Source organism: Hypanus sabinus, unplaced genomic scaffold, assembly GCF_030144855.1.
Source record: "Hypanus sabinus isolate sHypSab1 unplaced genomic scaffold, sHypSab1.hap1 scaffold_117, whole genome shotgun sequence".
Taxonomy (NCBI): domain Eukaryota; kingdom Metazoa; phylum Chordata; class Chondrichthyes; order Myliobatiformes; family Dasyatidae; genus Hypanus; species Hypanus sabinus.
The window spans coordinates 127,206-147,684 of NW_026779229.1; the positions used below are offsets into that span (position 1 = coordinate 127,206).

A 20,479-nucleotide genomic window follows, 5' to 3' on the forward strand; every position below is an offset into this window, starting at 1 on the left:
AACGTTGAAATCGGAATCTCAATTAGCACTTGCGTTGGTAGCACTGTCTACACTCTGACCACCCTCTGGATGAAGAAGTTTCCCCTCATGTTTCCCTTAAACATTTCACATTTCACAATTCACCCATGATCTCCAGTTGTATACTTGCACGGCATCAGTGGAGAAAGACCGCTTGCATTTACACTGTCCATCCGCCTCATATTGTTGTATACCGCTATCAAATCCCCCTTCAGTCTTCTAACCGCTAGGGGATAAAGTGCTAACATCTGTAATCTTTCCTTCTAATTCAACATGTCCAGTCCCGGTGGTTGAGCAAAATCGTACACATATTTATTTCCAAATTAGGCCTCAGTAAAGTCGTAAATAGCATCAACATAACATCCCAAATCCTGTACTCAGTTCCTTGCTCTATGAAGACCAAAGTGCGAAAAGCTGTTTTTACGACCCTTTATAACTGTGCCGCAATTTCAGTGAATTATGGACCTGCATTCCCAGATTCGTTTGTTCTATCGTACTCCTCAGTGCCCTATTTCTCATTGGGTCAGACCAACCCTGACTGGTCCTCTCAAAGTGCAACATCTAGCACTTGTCTGCGTGAAATCCGATCCTTTTTTTTAAGCCCATTTTTCGCGCTGGTCCAGATCCCTTTTCCGGTACCAGGCTCTGGGACTCTTGCTCGCTGTCAACTACATAGGTAATGCTGCTGTCATCGGCAGTTTGCTGATCCAGTTAAAGACATCATTATCCACATCGTTAATATAGATGACAAACAACAATCAACGATAACAGCAACGATCCGTGCGGCACTTCACTCGTCAGAGGTCCCAAATCAGAGAGACAACCATTTATTACCACACTCTAGTTTCCCCAACGTAGCCAATGGCGAAGGCAATTTAAAAGTTCATCATGAAAGCCAAGCGACTGAACCTTCTTGGGCATCCTCCCCTACGGAACCTTGAGAAGTTCCTCGCTGAAGTCCCTGTTAGACGGCATCCACTGCCTTGCCTTCCACACCATTCCAGGTAACTACCTCGTAAAGCTCTGTGAGATTGGCTAGACACGACCTACTACGCACTGGCCCATCCTAACTATCGCTAATGTTCCTGTTTGTCCAGATATTTCCCTTCATACCTCATGACCGGCGTAGTCCTAACACCGAGGGCATCTTATCATTACGTAATGCTTGGCGAGTCCCTTCACAGCAATGCAGGTATTCTTGGGAATAATGCACAAAGTGCAAAATCAGTTCATCCCCAGGAAAAGGAAGGATTCAAAGGCGGGAAAGGAGCGACAGTGGTTGACAAAGGAAGTCAGAGATTGCAGAGCATTAAAAAAAAAGAAGTATGACAGAGCTAAGGTGAGTGGGAAAGCAGATGATTGGGAATTTTTTAAGGAACAACGTAACTGAACTAAAAAGGCAATACGGGGAGAAAAAAATGAGGTACAAACGCAAGCTAGCCAGGAATATAAAGGAGGACATTAAAAGCTTTTCTAGGTATGTGAAGAGAAAGAAGATAGTTAAGAACAATGTTGGGTCCTTGAAGAATGAATTGGGTGTAACTTTTATGGGAAACAGAGAAATGGCAGAAGAATTTAACAAGTACTTTAGATCTGTCTTCACGAGGGAAGTCACAAGCAATCTCCCAGATGTATGGATGGGCCAAGGACATAGAGTAACAGAGGAACTGAAACAGATTGACATTAGGAAGGAAACGGTGATGAGTAGACTAATGGGACTGAAGGCTAACAAGTCCCCAGCTCCAGATGGTTTGAATCCCAGGGTACTAAAGGAGGTGGCTCTGGAAATTGCGTATGCATTGGGAATCATTTTCCAATGTTCCTTAGATTCAGGATCAGTTCCTGAGTATTGGCGAATGGCTAATGTTATCCCCCATTTTAAGAAAGGAGGGAGGGAGAAAGCAGGGAACTATCGACGTTAGCCTAACATCAGTAGTGGGGAAGATGCTAGAGTCCATTATTAAAGATGAAATAGTGGCATATCTAGATAGCAGTGACGGGATTAGGCCGAGCCAGCATGGATTTACCAAGGGCAAATCATGCTTGACTAATCTATTGGAGTTTTTGGAGAATGAAACCAAGAAGTTAGACAAGGGAGATCTACTGGATGTAGTGTATCTCGATTGTCAGAAGGGATTTGATAAGGTCCCACATAGGAGATTGGTGGGTAAAATCAGAGTTCATGGCATTGGGGGGAAGATATTGACATGGATAGAAAACTGGTTGGCAGATAGAAAGCAAAGGGTAGCGGTGAATGGGTGTTTCCCGTAATGGCAGGTGGTGACTAGTGGGGTGCCACAGGGCTCGGTATTGAGACCACAGCTGTTTACAATTTACATCAACGATTTCGATGAAGGCATTGAGAATGACATCAGTAAGTTTGCTGATGATACTAAGCTGGATGGCAGTGTGACATGCGATGAGGATGTTAGGAGAACTTAGGCAGACTTGGATAGGCTGGGTGAATGGGCAGATACTTGGCAGATGACGATTAATGTGAATAAGTGTGAGGTTATCCACTTTGGGAGCAAGAACAGGAAGGCAGATTATTATCTGAACGGTGTAGAGTTAGGTAAGGGAGAAATACAAAGAAATCTAGGAGTCCTTGTTCATCAGTCACTGAAGGTGAATGAGCAAGTGCAGCAGGCTGTGAAGAAGGCTAATGGAATGTTGGCCTTTATTGCAAAGAGAATTGAGTACAAGAGCAATGAAATTCTTTTGCATTTGTACAGGGCCCTGGTGAGACCACACCTGGAGTATTGTGTACGGTTTTGGTCTCCAGGGTTAAGGAAGGACATTCTGGCTGTAGAGGAAGTGCAGCATATATTCACAAGGTTAATTCCTGGGATGTCCGGACTGTCTTACGCAGAGAGGTTAGAGACACTGGGCTTGTACACGCTGGAATTAAGGAGATTGAGAGGGGATCTGATTGAAACATATACGATTATTAAGGGATTGGAAAAGAAAGAGGCAGGAAATATGTTCCAGATGCTGGGAGCTTCCAGTACCAGAGGGCATGGTTTAGGAATAAGGGGTGGGTCATTTAGGACGGAGTTAAAGAAAAACTTCTTCCCCCAGAGAGTTGTGGAGGTGTGGAATGCACTGCCTCAGAGGGCAGTGGAGGCCAATTCTCTGGATGCTTTCAAGAAGGAGCTAGATAAGTATGTTATGGATAGGGGAATCAAGGATTATTGGGACAAGGCAGGAACCCGGTATTGATAGTAGATGATCAGCCATGATCTCAGAATGGCGGTGCAGTCTCGAAGGGCCGAATCGTCTACTTCTGCACATATTGTCTATTGTCTATAAAGCTATCGAGATCATTCGGCAGTCGGTCCTGATATTTATGTCCTATTGTTTTTTTTATTATTATTTTCTTGCTGTTTATTATCCGACACATTGAGAGTAGTCTGGAAAAGAAAATCGTCATAGCTTGAAATAATTAATCGACTTACTTAACTGTAGCAAAATACGGTACGCTCGATCGAGCACAGAACATAGAATATTACAGCACAGTACACCAGGTTCTGAGAGGCTTTCAAATAATGTAAGTTCGATCTAACACGTCCCCCTGCATCTGAATCAGAATCAAAGGTTTCAAAGGTACACTTAAGGAATCAGAACAAATTTAATATCACAGACATACGACGAGAAATTGTTAACTTTACGGTAGCAGTACAATGAAATACAGGATAAATAAATATAGAGAAAACAAAACTGAGATACTGATGGCAGCGGGGAAAAAAGCTGTTCCTAAATCGCTGAGCCTAAGCTTTCAGGTTTCTGTATCTCCTTCCCGATGGTAACACTGTGCAGAGGGCACGTCCTGTAGTGGGCAATGATAATGATGGGCGCCAATGTGACAATAATCATCCCTTGTAACAATGATCAATGAGATACAGAGAATCTGTATTTACCAACAAGTATCTTTTATTATTTCTACTAAAACCACGCAGAGTTACACACTGTCGCTGACAGCAACATCGCGGGTGTAGTCGACAGTGATGAATAGTACTGGAGCATGAAACGGAATCTGCACCAGCTGGAAAATGGGTTGAAAACACTTGTCTTAACAAGTAGCTACTCTTCTGAGCATTGTCTCAGGTTTATTGCTCTGATTAGATTGTCCCAGAGTCAAGAATCAGTTCAGAGTCCACGCACTTCACATAACAAATGGCGACTTGTTTGAGAATGGTCTCAGGTTTAGCAGATCATTACCTGGAGCTCCCTGTGTCCACATTCAGTTCCTCTGATTAAATTATTCCAGAGCAAGAATCAGTTCATAGCCCACAAATTTGGGGAAAACAGAGAGAACTGGTTTGCCTGCTTCATTTTCCTTGATCAGTCTGTAGTTTCTTTTGGCCAACAATGTTTTATGAGCCATTCAATCTGACACGCCGGTATCTTTCTCGTGACTGCTGTCGTCTGTATGTACAGGGGTGGATGATTGTGTTTTTGCAGAAATGCCGAGTGCTGTAGGGGTGGAAGGGGTTTACAGAAATACGGTGTGATGTAGGGGTTGGAACGGTTTTGTTACGTGCCACGTAACGGGTTAAAAGAATCAGCATAAATGGAACACACCTGGAGTCTGGTATTGTTACAAATAAAACACTGTTCAATAGTATCTACGTAATCTCGTAACATAAAACCAGATAAATCAAACAGGTTAGCAGAGTTTATGCAAAAGTAAGTGTGTAAATATAAAACCCCAAACTTCTTCAGCTTGGCTGGAAAATGATACAGTCTTACGATGGTATAGGAATGAGGTCAGTTCAGTTCGTGATATTAAGTTGAGTAGAATTGAGGAGAGAGAGAGAGAGAGAGATGATTTGTTTTCCAAGTAAGCTGACGTCGTCGATCTTTCCGTTGCCTTCCGAAGTCCTGTTAAAGTTTTGTGATCACACAAAAGAGTACCGCCTTCACGCAGTAAAGCTATCAAAGGTTAAACACATCGATAACATTCCACTGGTCACCCCTTTCCCAAACTGCGATCAAAACCCAGCCTTTCGTGGGCAATGAAAGTTCATCCAGTGTCTATTTCTTCTGCATTTCTGTCCGTGCCTTCTGTGTGTCTGTCTGAAAAGCCAGCTGACCTTGAATATATCCCAAACATGCTGAACGACAGCTGCCCATTATATAGCCCCGTCCTTCCGTAACCGTGGCGACTCACAAGCTGTTCGGTTCTCTCTCTCTCTCTCTCTCTCTCTCTCTCTCTCTCTCTCTCTCTCTCTCTCTCTCTCTCCCTCTCTCTCACTCTCTCTCTCTCTCTCTCTATCTCTCTCTCTCTCTCTCCCTCTCTCTCTCTCCCTCTCTCTCTCTCTCTCTCTCTCTCTCTCTCTCTCTCTCTCTCCCTCTCTCTCACTCTCTCTCTCTCTCTCTCTATCTCTCTCTCTCTCTCTCTTCCTCTCTCTCTCTCTCTCTCTCTCTCTCTCTCTCTCTCTCTCTCTCTCTCTCTCTCACTCTCACTCTCTCTCTCCGTGTCTCTGATTCGCTGCACACCAACTATCTCTTTTTTTAAAGGCACGGTCCATATTGAATACACCTTAGCATCTCGTCACAGTCTCGTCACAATCCCAATTCTGGGATTGAGTTTAAGAGCAAAGAGGCAATGTTGCAGCTATATAGGACCCTGGTCGGATCCCACCTGGAGTACTGTGCTCAGTTACAGTTGCCTCACTACAGGAAGGACATGGAAACCATAAACAGGGTGCAGAGGAGATTTACAAGGATTGGGGAATTGTAAAGTTATTCCAATTGTTATTCAAAGTTATTCTGAATTGGGGAGCATGACTTACGAGAATAGGTCGAGTGAACTCGGCCTTTTCTCTTTGGAGCAATGGAGGATGAGAGGTCGCCTGATAGAGGTGTACAAGATAATGAGAGACATTGATCGTGTGGACTGTCAGAGGCTTTCCGCAGGGCTGAAATGGCTCGCATGAGAGGGCACAGTTTAAGTTGCTTGGAAGTAAGTACAGAGCAGATGTCAGGGGTATTTTTTTTTTACACAGAGAGAGGTGAGTGCATGGAATAGGCTGCCGGCGGCTGTGTTGGAGGCGGAAACGATACGGTCTGTTAAGAGCCTCTTGGATGGTTACATGGAGCTTAGAAAAAGAGGGCTATGGGTAAAGCCTAGGTAGTTCTAAGGTCGGGACATGTTCGGCACAGCTCTGTGGGCCGAGAGCCCATATTGTTTTCTATGTTTCTACTCAGACGACGGTCACTGGGTTTGTCTGACCTTCCTTTAATTTGCACTTAATAGTAAATCCCAAATGCCGATTGGCCACTCGTTGATTGGTCACCGATTGCTCTATTGCACTGCCGTGAGATGCCCCTCGGACAATGAGCCTTATTGAAGTCCCCTCCTCTCCAGATTTCCGATGTCCAGTTTGGCCACTAGTCAAAGCTACTGGACTTAACTCTCAGTGATGACCGTGTCAATGCCAGCAACATGACACTGGCAACCGAGTACATTGTCTTAGACAAGACACCTGCCAAATCTAATGCCACTCCCCTTCGCACTACATATGGACTGCTGTCTATGTATGCATATTAATCTGTTGTCCCCACATGTTCATTGATCTCTTTCCCTCTCTGCAATGTAAATACTCCAGTTAAAGCCATCTCCTGCGTGTGTGCTTCTATTTGATATGTAGTTACACAGACACTATGCAGGCTGACATTTGAGTACAGAAGTGATGACCTAAGTTTCTCTATTCCTCCAACCCTGAGACAATTTCAGATCTAGATTCTTTGTTGTTCTCACAGTTCCAGTCCAAGAGATGCATCTGTCTCTTTCACATTTTGCAAGGGACATGTAAGCAACGGCAAGGAAAAAATACGCAGATAGAACTGTTACTAAAACATTTATTGGTGGCTTATTATACAAATGCCCCAAGTGAACATGATGCACCTATCTGCACTCAATGCGACAAGGACTGCTCACTTGGAATAACTTTACAATTGACTTAAATTGTGGTGCTCCTGTCAATATTGTAATGTCATTATGGGTGCATTAATAATTAGGCTGAGTGATGACACCTGGCGGCTTTTCAAACATTTGTAGAATGTAGAAAGGCACCAACTCTATGAATTAATGTATACTCCAATATAATTTAGGAATTAACCTTCTTACATTGCATTAACAACTGATTAACACATGTGCACAAACTGCATTACATTCCAACAGTTGCTACATCCTCTCATGACTCATGTGGTCCTCTCCGTGGATGCAGACTTCTGGGGAGAACGAACACATTTCAGATTAGCATTATGCACCGCATCCCACATCAATAGCAGTTCGAAAGGCCGAAAACGGTGCACTAGCAGCAACTCACGGTAATAGCAAGGATTGAAAGATTCATCTTGGGTTGAAGGAACCCTGACTCCAGCTGTCCTGAATCCGCTATGGGAGTGTGGGGCTAGTCCAGCCTTGGCCAGACACATCCCCAAAAATACATCATCAATGGGGAATAGTTCAAGGGCTTGGGCTATGTGGAAAATGATATGAGCTGTATACACAGACATAAGTATCCCCCCTCCACCAACGTATGGTGGGTACGACTTGATTGTGGTCACTATTTCTGGCACATAATACTTGCTCCACTTTTGGCGAATTGGCCCAACCCCATAAATGAGACGGCCCACAAACAGGTGTTGGTGAACCTTCATGCCTAGCAAGTAATCAACCATGTTATCGGTATTGGCAAAGACATCATCATCTCCATTGAAGATGAACTTAGCACTGGGGCAAAATTCACTGACCCACTGCAGCAACTTGTATTGTTTGAGGGTGAGATTGAAAAAGGTATCCAAGAAATCCCACTGTAGGACATCTCTGTGTTTTCTGTTTTCCATTGCTAACAACTGATTCAATTTCCTTCTTTCTTTTTTGTTAGGAGAGACACCCGAGATAAAGACTCTCTTAATTAGGACCCCATTGAATTCGCGTTCTTTGCCCCATGTCTTCCTTACCACTTCCCGCCGATCCTGGTTGAAAGGGTCAGATTTGATCACCAGGAGCAGGAAGACATTCTGAGATCCTTCTCGACAACCACATTTGTCTGGGACATTTTGAATCATGTCAAATTCTCGACAGTGTTTATACATCAAGAATTTTTTTATGTGCTCTTTCTCTTGATGAAATGAGGACAGGTGAAGCAATGTCTTGTTCGCGTGGCACTTTGGCTTGAGCACTGATTCAGTTGCATCAGCAGTAACAACCTTGAGTAAATCTTTGCGATGAACAGTTGCTGAAGCATCATCAGTCTCTCGACGTTGGTCATTATCCCAGAACATGAAGAACAATCCCAGTGTAATCAAAACACCCAACAGTACTTTCTCATAGAATCGCCGATGTCTAATCATCTTTCACCTGAAATAGAGAAAATATATGGATTAATTCAAAGAAAACTTTACATTTACATAATGTTTGAGAAGAATGGGAAGTTTAAACTGTAATGAGGTTCACTAATGCTTTGTAATATTGACCCCAAAATGGTGGTGAGGTAAGGAATAGTCAGAGCCCTGCACGCGGCTGAAAGTTGAAATGACCTGAAGCATTCCATCCCAGCAGAAAAACAAATCTACATGTAGGATACCATCTCTGGCATTAAACTGAAAATTGCATAGTTTCTTTCAGGGCATTGAAGATATATGATTCCAAAGGCTTTATTCCACCTCTCTTCACAGCTGTCATCTCTCATCTCGGGGCTTAAACTGAGCTGGGCCAGACATAGAGCAATACAGCACAATGCAGGCATTTTGGCCCATGATGTTGCATCAAACTTTTAATCTGCTCCAAGATCAATTTATCCTTACTCTCTCAAATAGCTGTCTATTTTTCTTTCATCCATGTGTCTATCTAAATGCCACTTAAATCTCACTGCTGCATCTACCCTTATCACTTCCTAGGCTGTGCATTCCATACAACCACCATTTCTATTTAAAAAATACTATTTCTGACAATCCCCTAAACCATTCTCTAATCACCTTAAGATTATGCCCCATCATATTAGTCATTTCTGCCCTGGGAAAATGTTGCTGGCTGTCCAATCTATCTATGCCTCTAATCAGCTTATACGCCTCTATCAAATCACATCTCCTCCCCCTTTCTCCCCATTCAGTTTGAGTTCGCAGGTTACTGATACTGTGGAAGATTATCTATTATTGACCATTGATTAGTAACTGAATATATGGCAGTGCAGGGAACGTAACGTGTGAGTACAGCTACTGAAAACATCTGATTTTCAGGGCATTTCAACCTGGTCTATGTATGCCTACAATAGGAGAAACAAAAAGAAGTATACTCAAGGACCTTGGCTTCCTGCTTCTATTTGAACCAGAGAATTGTATCCAAAGTTAAATTAGCGGTGGCCCACCAACCTGCCATCCATTGGTCAAGCCACTTTATGGAAGGCTGCAACTAAGTCATAACTAGTCCCAATGTCAAGGCTAATTCCACCCAGACATTCAGTAGTTAGCAATTGTGACAAGACAGCAAAGCAATCGCAAGCCCTTATCTATTGAAGGAAAACGGCACCAGCATCGACTATGGCAGGAATTTACGCTTCATGAAGAGAAGTGAACCTTGGACTCCAGGAGCCCAGAGAAAGCACAGATAACTGATAGCAGAACAGGGCAGATAGTTAGCATGATCCACAATGTGTATGAAGAAAACCTTGGATGCCAGGAGCCCTGTAAAGACACCAGTGACTGATAGCAGAACGATGTGTACAAGTAAAACTATTTGCACTGGGTGCAACTTGTGTCACTTTAGAATTATGGAATCCTAGAGTAATGCAGTCTAAACAGGGCTTTCGGCTCAACTGGTCCATACCAACCACAGAATCCTCCCTGCTAGTCCCAGTCTAGTAACCCAGGCCCTATAGTGTAAAAAGCATCCTCGTAAATTTCTTCTGCACCTTCTCCAACTTGACAGCGTCCTTCCTATAACAGGGTAAGCAAAATTGTGCAGAATATTCCAAAAGTGGTCTCACCAACAACTTATGTAACTGCAAATAAAACCCCGCCCTTAAACCCAACACCATAACTGATGAAGGCTAGCATGCTAACTGCTTTTTTTCACCATCCTGCCTTTCAGTGAACTGACGTCAGCGCCTTGCCTTTCATTGTACAAGTTCTACTTCATTTGAATGTCCATCACCTCACATATAATCATATAACCATATAACAATTACAACACAGAAACAGGCCATCTCAGCCCTTTTAGTCCGTGTCGAATGCTTAGTCTACCTAATCCCACCGACCTGCAGTCAGCACATATTCCTCCATTCCTTTCCTGCGCATACAGCTATCCATTTTGTTAAAATGACAATATCGAACCTGCCTCTACCACTTCTAATTGAGCCTTATTCCACACAACTACCACTCTCGTAGTAAAGAAGTTCCCCCTCGTGTTACCCCTAAACTTTTACCTCCTGACTCTCAACTCATGTCCTCTTGTTTACATTTCCCCTGCTCTCAATGGAAAAAGTTTATCCAAGTCAACTCTACCTATACCCCCTCATAGTTTTAAAAACCTCTATCAAGTCCTCCCTCAAACTTCTACGCTCCAAAGAATAATGATCTAACTTACTCAATCTTTCTCTGTAACTTAGGTGCTGAAACCCAGGCAACATTCTAGTAAATCTTCTCTGTACTCTCTCTATTTTGTTGACTTCCTTCCTATAATTCGGTGACGAGAACTGTATACAATACTCCAAATTTGGTCTCACCAATCCCTAGTACAATTTTAACATTACATCCCAACTCCTATACTCAATGCTTTTATTTATAAAGGCCACCATACCAAAAGCTTTCTTCACCACCCTATCGATGAGATTCCACCTTCAGGGAACTATGCACCATTATTCCTAGATCACCCTGTTCTACTGCATTCCTCAATACCCTACCATTTAACATGTATGCCCTATTTTGAATAGTCCTACAAAAATGTAGCACCTCACATTTATCAGCATTAAACTCGATCTGCCATCTTTCAACCCACTCTTCTAACTGACCTAAATCACTCTGTAAGCTTTGAAAACCTCCTTCATTATCCACAACGGCACCTATCTTAGTATCATCTGCATACTCACTAATCCAATTTACCACACAATCATCCAGATCATTAATTTATATGACAAACAGCATTGGACCCAGTACTGATCCTGGAGGCACACCAATAGTCACCGGCCTCCAACCTGACAATCAGTTGTCCACCACTACTCTCTGGCATCTCCCATCTAGTCACTGTTGAATCCATTTTACTACTTCAATATTAATACCCAACGATTGAACCTTGCTAACTAACCTTCCGTGTGGAACCTTGTCAAAGGCCTTACTGAAGTCCATATAGACAACATCCACTGCTTTACCCTCGTCAACTTTCAAGGTAACCTCTTCACAAATTCAATAAGAACTGTCAAACATGACCTTCTTTGCACAAATCCATGTTGACTGCTCCTAATCAGACCCTGTCTATCCAGATAATTACATATACCATTTCTAAGAATACTTTCCATTAATTCACCCACCACTGACCTAAAAATTACAGGACTGTAATTGCTAGGATTACTCTTAGAGCCCTTTTTAAACAATGGAACCACATGAGAAATACGCCAATCCTCCGGCACCACCACCTATTCCAGTGATATTTGAAATATTTCTTTCAGAGCCCCTGCTATTTCTACACTAACTTCCCTTATGATCCTAACGAATATCCTGTCAGGTCCGGAGATTTATCCACTTTTATATTCCTTAATAGCGCCAGTACTTCCTCTTCTTTAAACAGGTATTTGTAAAGTAACAGTGATAGCGGGGTAACACACCGACGGGAGTAACGTAAATGGACCCATTAGTCCTGAAAGTCATCTGATTGATAAGGTTATTTTTTCCCAGTAAGTGAACACTAATCTGTTTGTGAAATAGGTTGCATTCGTTTGGACGTGATTATGTATAATTTGTAATCACCACATAGCTGCTGCCTTGCCCATCATTGTAATGGCCCCATTGTGGACAAATATTTAATATTGCTTTATAAAGTTGTTGACTCTGAGATCGGTGCTGCTCCAGGTTGCCGGGACACAGTTAAATCTGGCGAAAAGGAATGCCCAGTGTTCAAAAGATTATTCGAAAATAGTAACTTTTTACCAGAGTTCAAGTGGCCCGTCCTGCTGCTGTGTCTTTCCTATAAGCCCACAGCGATTTCTGCCCTCAGCTGTCACTAGTGTTTATAGTCTGACAGTCAATTGGTCCCAAAGTAAACAATAAATTAATGCGATGACACCACCAGATCTGAACCAGGATGCGGGTCGCGGTTGCTCCCTGAAGCTGATCAATTTGTCGTGAGATACTGTATGTAATCTTTGCCACCGTGGTTCAAAATTAAGCCCAGATCGAAGAGTACATCAGAACTATTGGCTGGAATGAGTTTTTGTGTGGTTTAGTTCCTGCGCGGTGGAGCAGGGTCTGGAGTTAGGTGCTGATGAGTGTGACGTCCAGGTTTATGTGTGTGTAGTCAACTGAACATTACTCTGATTGTGATCATTTACTGTTTGGTCCCACAGAATTCCGGTGTTCGGATTCGCTGGTAACAGAACCAGGAGCTCAGCACAGAGTAAACACACAGACTGTACTGGGTGGGCAACGTTACGGTGTGTTAATGCGCCGACTCGTGACGGCAGGAATTCTAGTGTTTCTACCATTTCACCACTATCTTTAAAATTGTGTGGCTTTGCGGATTAGCCTGCTTTTTTTGCAGGAGTGAGTGTGCTATTCCAGCAAAGACAACAAGTATCTGTCAGTGATATTTAAAATAAAACTTTTTGAGTTTAAATCTCATTGGCTGTTGATAACAAATGTCTATGTGCACTGTATTGTGCTCCTCAGTTACCTAATACTGCGGCCATTGATTGTATGTCCGTGGTCTTCTACTGCCGTAGCCCGTCCAGTTCACTGTTCGACACGTTGCGTGTCCAGTGATGCCTCTCTGCACAGTGCAGTAGTTCGTGATTATTTGAGTTTCTGTCGTCTTCCTGACAGAATGAATCAAACCCGCCTTTCTCCACTAATCTCTCATTAACAAAACGTTTTTGCTCCCAGAATTACCGCTACTTGATTTCTTTTTCCCAGCACCATGCTCCGCAAACTGATACTGTTGAACTTGGCAAACCCAAGAGTTCTGCAGTTCCTGCGATTTTCAAACTGCACCGTCTGGCACTAACAAACATTCCACTCTCAAAATCATCCAGATCACATTTCATCTCCAGGGGATGTTTGTTGGAGACAGAACGTACCCTGTACAGGATAGGCTGATAAGGATACCCTGATAAGGCTGTGAGTTTAGTTAATGATTATCACCAGGAGCTGACTGAACATTAACCAGGGTGTGTTCATTTACTTACAGAACCCGTAACACAGCCTTACTGGGACAGGGTGGTAACAGAATCTGTACAAGGTTAGAAGCTCGATCTACTGACATATAAACATTACAAAGGTACTTAGCCACTTTTGTGAACAGTTAAATGAGACTGAGAATGTATTGGGTTGTTCAATCATGCAGCTGTAGCGAATCGCTTTTGAAAGAATTAATAATTCCCTTCAGCTAATTGCATGCACCGACTTCCTGTGCATGTCCCGCGGGAAACCAGTGTTGTTGGAAATGTTTTAGAAAAAGCTGCATTTTCAACCCAGCTCCGAATCATCAGCAAAGGCTCGGGAGGTGCTTCCCGCATCTCGGAACTGTCCCCGGGCTACGGCTTGCAACAGCAGGAAGCCGGTCCGTCCACACTCGGGGATTTACTCATCCCCGACCGAGGGAACTGAGGATTCGCTTTGCTTATTCCTTCAATGGCGGAACCGACACTACCTGTCCACTCTTGACGACATTTCGTTAGGTAGCTACTGGGTGATAGCGAAATTATTAGAACTACGCGCACTGCATTTTATAGCGGGGGGGGGGGGCGTGTAAAGATGTGATGGTTCCATTATAGAGTCATTGGTGAGACCTGTTGTGGATCATCGTCTTGTGTTGATTCCGTTGTGTCAGAAGTGTCTGGGTAGTTGAGAGATCTTTAACAGGTTTAACAGAGAGAGATCTGCGCGTTGTGAGTTGTCCTGTGAAAAAACGTCTGTGATATTGGCTTTTTTTTCCAGTGATTGAGAAGGATTTCACATGACCTAAATTTACAAAGTATCCTGTGGCGTCTTGACAGAGACGTGGACAAAATAGTTCCTGTTGTGGGAGGAACTGAAGGCAGTTGAAGACAGTTGAAAGCAGATTATTACAATTAGTTCTGTAATCTCTGCTGTGTAATGTTCCTTGAAGGACAAGTGAGTGAGATGTTACTGGTGAGAGGCAAGATCAAGGCGCTGAGATCACAGACAGACCGAGATCGGTCACAGTAAATTCAGCATGTGAACTTTATTAGATCTCCCAACAGCATTCTCTAGCTGGCAAAAATATATCTAGTGATTTTAATGTTAAAGGATGTGTCTAGTTAGGAGTGTTTCGAATGCCCTGTTGTGACTGCCTCTCTGACTACCCATGGCAGATCTTTCCGCGGACCAACTGGTCTAGGGGAAAACAAAAAACATCTCTGAGATCCTTGTACTTTCTTCTGATCACTTGTATTAACCATTTCAGCTGGGAATTTGTTCCATGTTTTACTGATTACCTTGCCTTACCAGTATCCAGTGTTTCAGTATAATAATACTATGTAAAGTAATGGAAGGCATTAAAGTAAATTGATATTTAAATTGCATATATATATATCTCAGTTAGAAGTAAGGCCTGTAAGTGGGCAGAAGAACCAGTTAACATGACTTGATAAAGTGCTGGGTTGGTCTGTAGTGTTAGGTTTTTTTTTATATTTAGCAAAATACTTTTCCCTTTGCAGGGCTCCTCTATTTTAGGGCCTTATCTTGTCCTTTTTTGTAACTGGCGGGAGGAACTAAGGAAAACTTTTTAAAACCACTATTATAAAATGGGCAGCTCGTGGAGACTGTTTCGTTTTTTCTCTATGGGGATGCATTTCGACTTTTTTGTGCCGATTTTCGGGCTTTTTGGGGTGGTGGGAGGATTGGACTTAGTTTTGATTTACACGATTAATTGTAACATTAATTTTAGTTTTTTGGGGGGGATTTTTTTCCCATTACGGAGTTCCTGAACATGCGCATTTTGTGTATGTTTGTACTTAGCAGCGCCAGATTTGATTAACCTGCGCTTGTGTGCTTCCATTTACGTGTTAAATAGAATAATTTTTATGGCAATTAAACAGATAAATGTTGTAAGTTGAAATGTACGTAGTTGGAATCATCTTATTAAGCGAAAAAAGACTTTTAAAATCATTAAGCCAATACAATTTTTGTTCAAGATTCGCATATCATAACGGGCGATCAAAATAGATTTTTTTCAAAAGTGGAAGGGCCTTCAATTTTACGCAACGTGTCAAAATAAAACAAAGGAAGTCTCTATTTTTATTCAATCTAATATTTTATTCATCCAAGAAGAGATTGTGTCAGATATTAATGGTAGATTTTTAATTGTTAAATGAACAATTTGCAATAGAAAAATTGTTCTGCTTAACCTATATGGACCTAATGTGGGTGATCCTTCTTTTAAAAAGAAAAATGTATTTATTTTATTGTCGGACTTAAATGAATATATGTTGTTAATGGGTGGTAATTTTAACTTTTGTTTAAACCTTTTGATTGACAAGAGTTCAACAAATCAGCGGCTTCCGAGTTGTTCTGCATCACTTATTAATATTTTTCTAATTGATTTTGGCCTGGTTGAAATTTGGAGACATTTATATTCTAATGATCGAGATTATTATTTTTTTTCTCAGGTTCACAAAAAATATTCGATATTCGATTACTTCATAGTTGATCACCGATTCTAGTCTAAAGTCCAGAAATGTGAATATGATGCTATAGTTCTTTCGGACCATGCTCCTTTAAGTTTAGCTTTTGAATTGAAAGATGCAGTTTTTGCAAATTTGCCTTGGCGTTTTCCATAAAATTGATTACGAAGTCCGGACTTTGTCAAATTTATTGAGACTCAGGTAAAAGATTTTTTTTTCTTTTAAGCAATACGGGAGATGTTTCAAAATTGCTTATATGGGATACATTTAAAGCATATCTGCGCTGTCAGATAATTTCCTATTCAGCTAAGCTTACGAAACAGAAAAAAACAGAGTTAGATAAGATTTCCAAACAAATTAAAGACTTGGATAATATTTATGCAGTCTCTCCTAACATTGATTTATTTAAACAAAGAGTTGAACTCCAATTACAATATAATTTATTATTAACTTATCCTGTTGAAATAAATTTACTTAAATTGAAAAGTCAATTTTATGTGTTTTGACATATAAGTAACAATCTATTAGCATCTCAATTAAAAGCAGCTGGAGCTAAAAGAGAAATTTTAAAAATTCGTAATGAAGATGGTAGTTTAGTATGCAATTATGAAGATATTAATGAAAAAATTCCAAAACTTTTATATTGAACTTCATAAATCTCAGTTTCTAGTTGATTCTTCTAAAATGAATGCCGTTTTACAAAAGACTGAATTTCCTCAAATTTTTGCTGAGGATCAACAAACTCTTGATGCTCCTATTACTGAAAGGGAAATTTAGAAAGCGAGTTTTTCATTGCAATCTCGTTAAGCTCCTGGACTGGATGGGTATTCTGTAGGATTTTATAAATTTTGAATAATTGTTCTCTTCTTATATGTTGGAAACATTTAAAGATTATTTTTGATAGTAGAGTTACCTCACACATTTTATAAAGCTATTTCTTTAAGAATTAAAAAAGATAAAGATTATACTGACTGTGCTTCATATAGAGCTAGTTCATTATTAAATGTGGATGCTAAAATTCTCTCAAAAATAATGGCTAATCGGTTGGAAAATTTCTTTACTATCATTATTTCTCAAGATCAAATAGGTTTTATAAGGCTTAAATCTCCAGCATCCGCAGATTTCCTCGTGTTTAGGTTTAATAAAGGGCCGTTATTCCTTTTCTAATGTCCGAAGATTTTTAAATGTTATATATTCATTCTTCTTTAAGGTTTCCCAATGTGTCGTGTCTCTTGATGCTGAAAAGGCATTTGATACAGTTGAATGGAGATACTTATTTAATGTTTTAGAGAAATTCGGCTTTGGTATTAATTTTAATAAGTGGATTGGAATGATATATAAAGCCCTATTGCTACTGTTATTACTAACATTTGCAGATCTACTTTTTTCGGCTTTCTTTGGGTATGAGACAAGGATGTCCGTTGAATACTTTGTTATCTAATTTGGTGCTGGAACCCTTGGCTATTGCATCTCGTAAAGCTAAAGATATTCATGGAATTTTTATAAATGGGACTTCATAAGATCTCTTTTTATGCTGACGATCATTTAGTTTATATTTCGAATCATGAAGAACCTTATTGAAACTATTAAATGATTCTGGAACGTTTTCAGAATATAAACTAAACCTTCATAAAAGTGAATTATTTCCTCTAAATGATTATTCTTCTATATATGATGACATTCCTTTTAGAGTTACGGACTCATTTAAGTATTTTTTTACACTTTCGTTAGTCGGTCGAATTTATGCAGTTAAAATGATGATTTTACCAGAATTTTTATATGTATTTAAAAATATCCCTTTTTTAACTAAGAAGTTATACGATCAAGTTGATTCCATTATTTCAACTTTTGTTTGCAATAATACAAAAAAGAAGAATTGCTAAATAACATTTTCAAAAATTTAAAAAAATAGATAAAGGTCTTGCTTTGCCTTATTTAAGAATGTATTATTGGGCTATTAATATACGTTATATGTGCTTTCGGTTATATGAGGCTGATAAAGATGAACGACCACCTTGGACTGATTTGGAAATGAATGCTATGAAACAGTTTCATTTAACCTCATTATTAGGAAATTCTTTGTCTGTACAATTGGCCAAGATTACTAATTTAAAATTTATATCCTAATAATATTGAATAAGCAGTCATTACAAATTTGGCTCCAGTTTCGTAATTTTTTAATCTTAAAAAAGCTAAACTTAGTTTAATTTATCGAAATTATTTAATTAAACCTTCATTAAGTGATCCTACTTCATTTTTGGTGTTTGTTCCTTTCACGGATTTCTTCCAAGATGGCTGACTGATGTCTGTTCAGAAATTAGTAACTAAATACTTTCTATCGTATTCACATTTCTTGCAATATCTTCAGGTCAGTCACTTCTTACAAAAATACAAAAGTAATTTTCCATATATAGAAGATTCTGACCTGTTAGATAACGTTTTTAAAATGAATCCTTTAGTTGAGGGTTTTACTGGGAAAATGTATAATTTATTGTTACAGCAACACAATTACCCTTCACTTACGATTAAGCAAGATTGGGAGAAAGAGCTTCACATGACCTTGATAACGGAAGATTGGTTGCGGACTTTGACGTTGGTTAACTCTTCTTCGGTTTGTGCCAGTCACTCCTTAATTCAATTTAAACTTGTATATAGTTACAATTTGACAAAGGAGAGACTGTCTAAAATGTTTCCTAATGTTGATAGTCAGGATTACAGCCACATTGACACATAGATTTTGGTCGTGTTTTGTGTTGAAACATTTTTGGAAATCTATTTTCTCTGCAATTTCTAAAGCTTTAAAAATTAATTTACAACCTAATAAATTGACAGTTTTATTTGGTACAATCCCTCAATATATACATGATATTTCTCCATTAGACCGACATGTAATTGCATTCGTTACATTATTGTCCAGAATGGCTATTTTGTTGAAATGGAAAGATACCTCTGCTCCTACTTTGATACAATGGTTTTCCCAGGTGATGTTATGTTTTAGTTTGGAAAAAAAATAGAAGTCGAACTTTTCATCCTCCATTCGATTTTGAGAAAAGGTGGGATTCATTCGCACACTACTATTATCTGATTTGAGTTAATTAATAAGGTTTCATTCCGATTTTTCTTTAAGTGGATTTGACTTGGTGGAATTTTTTTTTAATGGAAGATTGTATGATGTACAGCTCCGGGGTGGGCTCCCAATGGGTTTTGCTTTTGGCTTTTTGGCTTTTTTTCAGTTGGTAGGGTTTTATTTTAGTTATCAGGGGTTCTTTCTTCCTTCTTTTTCTTTTTAAAAATATTCTTAACACTTTACTGTTCTTATTACTATTGATAAATTGCTTAGGTTTGTTAATCAGTTATTTCCTAATTTAATTCCTTGTTGCACATTATGAAATATTGACTTAATGTACCTTTTTTTTCAATCTTCAATAATAATGAGTAAACAGATTTTAAAAGGAAAAAAATGTTAAAGTGATTTTCAACACACAGTAAAGGGAATCAGCTCAGATACCGGTAACGAATGTGTGAGGGCGTGGAAACACACCAACGGGAGGAAAGTAAACAGACCCATTAGTCAGAATTTTATCTGATTGATCAGTCTTCTTATTTCCAGTAAGTGAACACTAATTTGAACGCAAAATACATTCTTATCTTGTTGTACTCTTTAGGGCGTGGTTATCTCCAGATTCTAATGTTGACACAGCTGCTGCCTTGCCCATTATTGGAATGGCCCCATAGTGGACAAATATTGAAATTTTCTTTATGAAAGGTCAATGTTCAAAAGAAAATATTATTACAAAATCATAACTTTTCACCGGAGTTGACAGTACCCATTCTGTTGCTGTGTTTTTCCAATAAAGCCGCAGTGGTCTTTGCCTCCAGCTGTCGCTACGGTTTATAGTCTGAAAATAAATTGATCCCCATGCATACAATAAATTAATGCCAAACAAGAGGAAATCTGCAAATGCTGGAAATACAAGCAACAGACACAAAGCGCTGGAGGAACTCAACAGGCCAAGCAGCATCTCCGGAAAAGAGTACAGTCGAAGTTTCTGGCCAAGACCCGTCATCAGGACTGGAGAAAGAAAAAAGATGATATGTCAGAGCTAGAAGGAGGGGGAGGGGAGTACAGGAAGACGCGGAAAATGATAGGTGAAACCGGGAGGGGGAGGGATGAAGTAAAGTGCTGGCAAATTGATTGGTGAATGAGATACAGGGCTGGCGAAGTGGGAATCTGATAGGAGAAGACAGAAGGCCTGGAAAAAGAAAAGCAGCGAAGAGAACCCGAAAGAGACGATGGGCAGGCAAGTAGATAAGGCCAGACAGAGAAAGAGGAATGGGGAATGGTGAAGGGGGGCGGTATTACCTGAAGTCTGAGAAATCGATGTTCATGCTACCAGGTTATAGGCGAACCAGACGTAATATAAAGTGTTGGTCCTCCAGTCTGAGTGTCGCTTCACCACAGCAGTGCGGAGACCAGGAATTGACATGTTGGAATGGGAATGGGAAGTGGAATTAAAATGGCTGGCCACTGGGAGATTTTTTTTCTGGGGGTCAAAGTGTCGGTGTTCCGCAAAGTGGTGCTGCCAAAGGGTCTCGGC

At 40.4% G+C, this 20,479-nt stretch overlaps 1 protein-coding gene across 1 annotated transcript; it reads right to left on the minus strand.

The window, feature by feature from the left end:
- Positions 1–7,224: 7,224 nt before the first annotated feature.
- On the minus strand, positions 7,225–8,382 carry LOC132386455 (N-acetyllactosaminide beta-1,3-N-acetylglucosaminyltransferase 3-like). The gene has a single exon (XM_059958745.1). It carries the CDS (start codon positions 8,380–8,382, stop codon positions 7,225–7,227), a length of 1,158 nt encoding a protein of 385 aa, XP_059814728.1.
- Between the last annotated feature and the right edge of the window lie 12,097 nt (positions 8,383–20,479).